This window comes from Lupinus angustifolius, chromosome LG05 (genome assembly GCF_001865875.1).
Source record: "Lupinus angustifolius cultivar Tanjil chromosome LG05, LupAngTanjil_v1.0, whole genome shotgun sequence".
Classification (NCBI taxonomy): Eukaryota; Viridiplantae; Streptophyta; class Magnoliopsida; order Fabales; family Fabaceae; genus Lupinus; species Lupinus angustifolius.
The window spans coordinates 11223688-11227969 of NC_032013.1; the positions used below are offsets into that span (position 1 = coordinate 11223688).

Consider the following 4282-nt stretch of genomic DNA (forward strand, 5'->3'; position numbering starts at 1 on the left):
GTGTTGCAAGATCATTCGTAGCTGGCAATGGACAAAATTTCAAAATATTTATAGAAAGAAAATGACACAATACATATTATAATATAAAGAGAAAATGATATATATATAATGATGTTTACTGAATTTTATATAGTATCAATATATATCATTTATTTTTAATCATTATTGATTCTTCAAAAAGTAACACAAATAGACGATAAATAATATAATAAATATATGTAAATCTTTAAATTAATAATAGAAAGATATTATATTCTAATATAAATTATCATTTTTTAAGGAGAGTAACTCTGTGGGAGCACATCTATTGTCCCACATTTTGTGCCACTCCATGTACCATGAGCTTATGATTGGTCAAAAAAATATTTAATAATTAAATTTTAACTTAAATATATTTTTTCTGGTCAATCATATGCTCATGAGATATGAAGTGACAAAAAATGTGAACAGCAGATGTATTTATTATCCACTTGCAGTCATGGTTGGGTTGAAACAATTTTAAAAGCAACAACTTGATTCATGGGCATGATAGATACCTAGGCAATTCAACAATCATGACCTCACCTTAATTATTGTTAATGGAATCTATACACGAAAGTTTTTATTTCATTTTCGTGAAAGACATCAAAATGCCACGTCAACAAACAAACAAGCTAGCTTAGAAAACAAGCAATAGGCTAAGAAAATGGTTAACGTATCTCATCCCAATAGAAAAGTAAATATCTTATTCACAAGACTTTTATAATTAAATGTAACGTATGAAATAAATAAGAAATAGTTATCTATCTTTATATCTATAGATTGTTATTGTCTCAAATTTTGATATATGTGTTATGCCATGATTAGTGATAAGCAAATAACCAAATAATATAAGATTGGTATGCATAAGCATCAATTACATATAAGATCTTATCTTTACGATCGTTGATCTTGTCCATACTAGCGACCTAACTAAGGAAAAAGACAATACGAGTTACGTGAAAGTGTTGACTCGATCACGATTAGGAACCTCCAACTAATGAGAAATTCCAATAGGTATAAACTATTTCATTCATCTTCTCATATCTAATATCAAATTTTACACTTGAATAATTCTAACACAAACTACCTTCGTTCATGCCAAAGATAAGTTCATATCATGTGACTAAATCCATATAACAAAGATAATCCAAATTAACCGCTATCGAAAAGAAAAACCATATCATACTAGTTAATATATTTATTTTATATATTAAATAATATAATGAGTGTATATATAAAAAATTTCATTTATATAACTCCTACATTATTTTTTTTAACCTAGATGAAAATTTCTAATAATAATAATAAGAGTTAAGAGAGAGAGAAAGTAATTATTTAGCAGTAATAATGTACTTAATATGAAAATGTGTACCAGAATTGTAACACAAATCTAGATTCAACTATCTTGAACTGAGAGAGTACATTCAATGACGTCAACAACAGAAACCACCACCACACCCCTCCTCCGCCACCACACCCCACGGTGGCTCCCCTCCACCATAAAACTCAAAACCACCCTCTCCTCAGAACTCTCCGGCGCCGTCGGAGACTTAGGAACCTACATCCCTATAGTCTTAGCTCTCTCTCTAGTCAACAACCTTAACCTAACAACAACTCTCACTTTCACTGCACTCTACAACATCGTCACCGGTCTCCTCTTTGGTCTCCCTATGCCAGTTCAGCCCATGAAATCCATCGCCGCCGTCGCCATCTCAGAATCGCCGCCACTCACTATTCCTCAAATATCCGCCGCGGGTCTCGCCGTCGCCGCCGTGCTACTTGTTCTTGGTTCAACTGGACTCATGTCAATTCTGTATAAGTATCTTCCTCTTCCGGTTGTTCGTGGGGTTCAACTTTCTCAGGGGCTTTCGTTTTCTTTCTCTGCTATTAAGTATATTCGGTTTCAGCAGAATTTGGCTACGTCTAAATCTGGTGATCAGAGACCGTGGATTGGACTTGATGGCCTCATCGTCGCTCTCGCCGCTCTCGGTTTTCTTGTACTCACCACCGGTGCCGGCGTTGATCATGTTTCTCAAGAACAAGAACAACACCAACAAGGTTTGTTGTTTTATTTTAGTTTAATATTGAGAAAAAATGTAAACACTATAGTATATGAATTTTATATTCTTTTCATTTATGTTTTCAACAAAAAAATCTGAATTAATATAAATGAACGATGGAGGATTTATTATCTATAAATATTTAGTCCGACAATGCAAAAATATTATACTCTTAAATATTATAGAATATATATCAACATTTAGAATAGAGAGAAAAAATGTATCCATCTACCATTTTTTCTAGTTGATCATGTATGCATGGACCAAAGTAAGAATTTTTATACCTTATTGTCTTATTTAATATTCATACTAGTTTTCTGACATACTGATAATACATATATATGATCCTCTGAATATTGTAGTTGTGTTAACAACTAGAAATGTCCATATAAATTGCTAGGATTACCAATAAGTCATTAATCTATGACCTAAGGTTCTACTAGATTTGAGATAGGCCAAAATGTCAAATTTTCAATTCTTGTGAGCGATACTTGTTTAATGGGCGGCCAGACCCTGAAAGGGATTAGTTTTTACTCATAGGATAAGGATATACCTTTTTGTTATACAAAAAATAATATTGCTAGGAATACCAAACACGTAGATTACGTGACATGAACTCGATTCTCTTGAACCCTTAATGTTCCTATTAGATTGTTTACTTTATGAATTAATTTGGAATTGTTTATGAGATTGTTAGTAGTGTTAATAATGTAAAACTATTTAATTATAGGACATGGCATAACCAATTTTTGGACATAATACTAGACTTTGAAATTAACCATAGATGATGCATCTTTCAGGTGTTAATGATAGGAGGAACAGGGTTCAACATAGATTGAAGATTTTGTCAGCTATTCCTTCAGCTCTAATAGTTTTCTTGTTTGGCTTGTTGATTTGTTTTCTTCGTGACCCTTCAATATTTAAGGATCTAAAGTTTGGTCCTTCGAAAATTTCGGTTGTGCGCATTACCTGGGAGGATTTAAAGATTGGATTTTTACGTGCAGCAATTCCACAAATCCCTTTATCTATATTGAACTCAGTTATTGCAGTTTGCAAGTTATCAGGGGACTTGTTTCCGGACAAAGAAGCTTCAGCCATGAAGGTTTCGGTGAGTGTCGGAGTTATGAACTTTGTAGGGTGTTGGTTTGGTGCTATGCCATGTTGCCATGGTGCTGGTGGTTTAGCAGGACAATATAGATTTGGTGGTAGAAGTGGTGCTTCTGTTGTGTTCCTTGGTGTTGGTAAATTGGTTCTTGCTTTGATTTTTGGTAACTCTTTTGGAAGAATTTTGGGTCAATTCCCAATTGGGATTCTTGGGGTTCTTTTGTTGTTTGCTGGTATTGAGTTAGCAATGGCTTCTAAGGACATGAACACAAAACAAGAGTCATTTGTTATGTTTGTTTGTGCTGCTGTTTCTCTAACTGGTTCTAGTGCTGCACTTGGGTTTTTTGTTGGCATTGTGCTTTATTTGTTGCTCAAATTGAGGGAAGTTGATTGTGATTGTTTTTTTGGGTTTGGAACTTCCAACAATACCAAATCTTCTTTGGATGAGGAAAGTAGCTTAATTGGCTAGACAATTTGATTCAACTTTGTTTAATTAGATTGCAAATGGGTGGTAGGTCATAAAGTGGAACTACGATTTGCTGTATCACATCATGTCTCATATGTTGTTTCGTACTAGTGATAATGAAGTAAAAATAACAACAATAATAAAACTTTAATTGATATGATATGTTTTTGTTGGTGCAAGACAGCATATGAAATATAATGTGAGACAATAGATCTATACTCCGTAAATTGTAAATGATCACTTAATGTGTGATAATGTGGTATATATATATATATATATATCTTTATTTTGTGTTGGTTTATGTTTGAGATTGAATGTACTACATATTTGTATTAATAGATAAACATCATCCATTTTCATCAATAATGTAACTCATTGACTTTTGCAAGTGTTGCTTCAATTTTGGTAAACTATAATGTTACTATGTGACAGTGGAATTGGCGACATGGTTCATAGGATCCAACTGAAGATACTTAGGACTTAGAATCTTGATACTGTAATTCATGTCTCCTTGTTTCTGTTTGGAGGGACCTGCTTTAGGGACATGAGTGGATACCCTTTTTGAGATTTTTCTTTGGGAAAAAGCTAAATCACTTGTTTTGTTAGTGTTGCATATATATATATATATATA

General features: G+C 33.0%; 1 protein-coding gene across 2 annotated transcripts; it reads left to right on the forward strand.

Moving 5' to 3' along the window:
• LOC109347791 (molybdate transporter 2) lies at window positions 1387-4019 on the forward strand. 2 transcript variants are annotated; one of them, XM_019587857.1, is made up of 3 exons: window positions 1388-2079; window positions 2882-3679; window positions 3875-4019. In XM_019587857.1, exons 1-2 carry the CDS (start codon window positions 1449-1451, stop codon window positions 3652-3654), a joined length of 1404 nt encoding a protein of 467 aa, XP_019443402.1. In that variant the 5' UTR covers window positions 1388-1448; the 3' UTR covers window positions 3655-3679; window positions 3875-4019. The 2 variants fall into 2 exon arrangements, with proteins under 2 accessions (XP_019443404.1, XP_019443402.1); XM_019587859.1 differs by lacking the exon at window positions 3875-4019 and having other exon boundaries at window positions 1387-2071; window positions 2880-3748.

Bases quoted from the DNA above. Each gene is read 5' to 3' on its own strand.
- LOC109347791 (XM_019587857.1), top strand. From the start codon at position 1,449: ATGACGTCAACAACAGAAACCACCACCACACCCCTCCTCCGCCACCAC. The intron at 2,080-2,881 runs GTTTGTTGTTTT...TGCATCTTTCAG, and splicing joins ACAAGAACAACACCAACAAG to GTGTTAATGATAGGAGGAAC.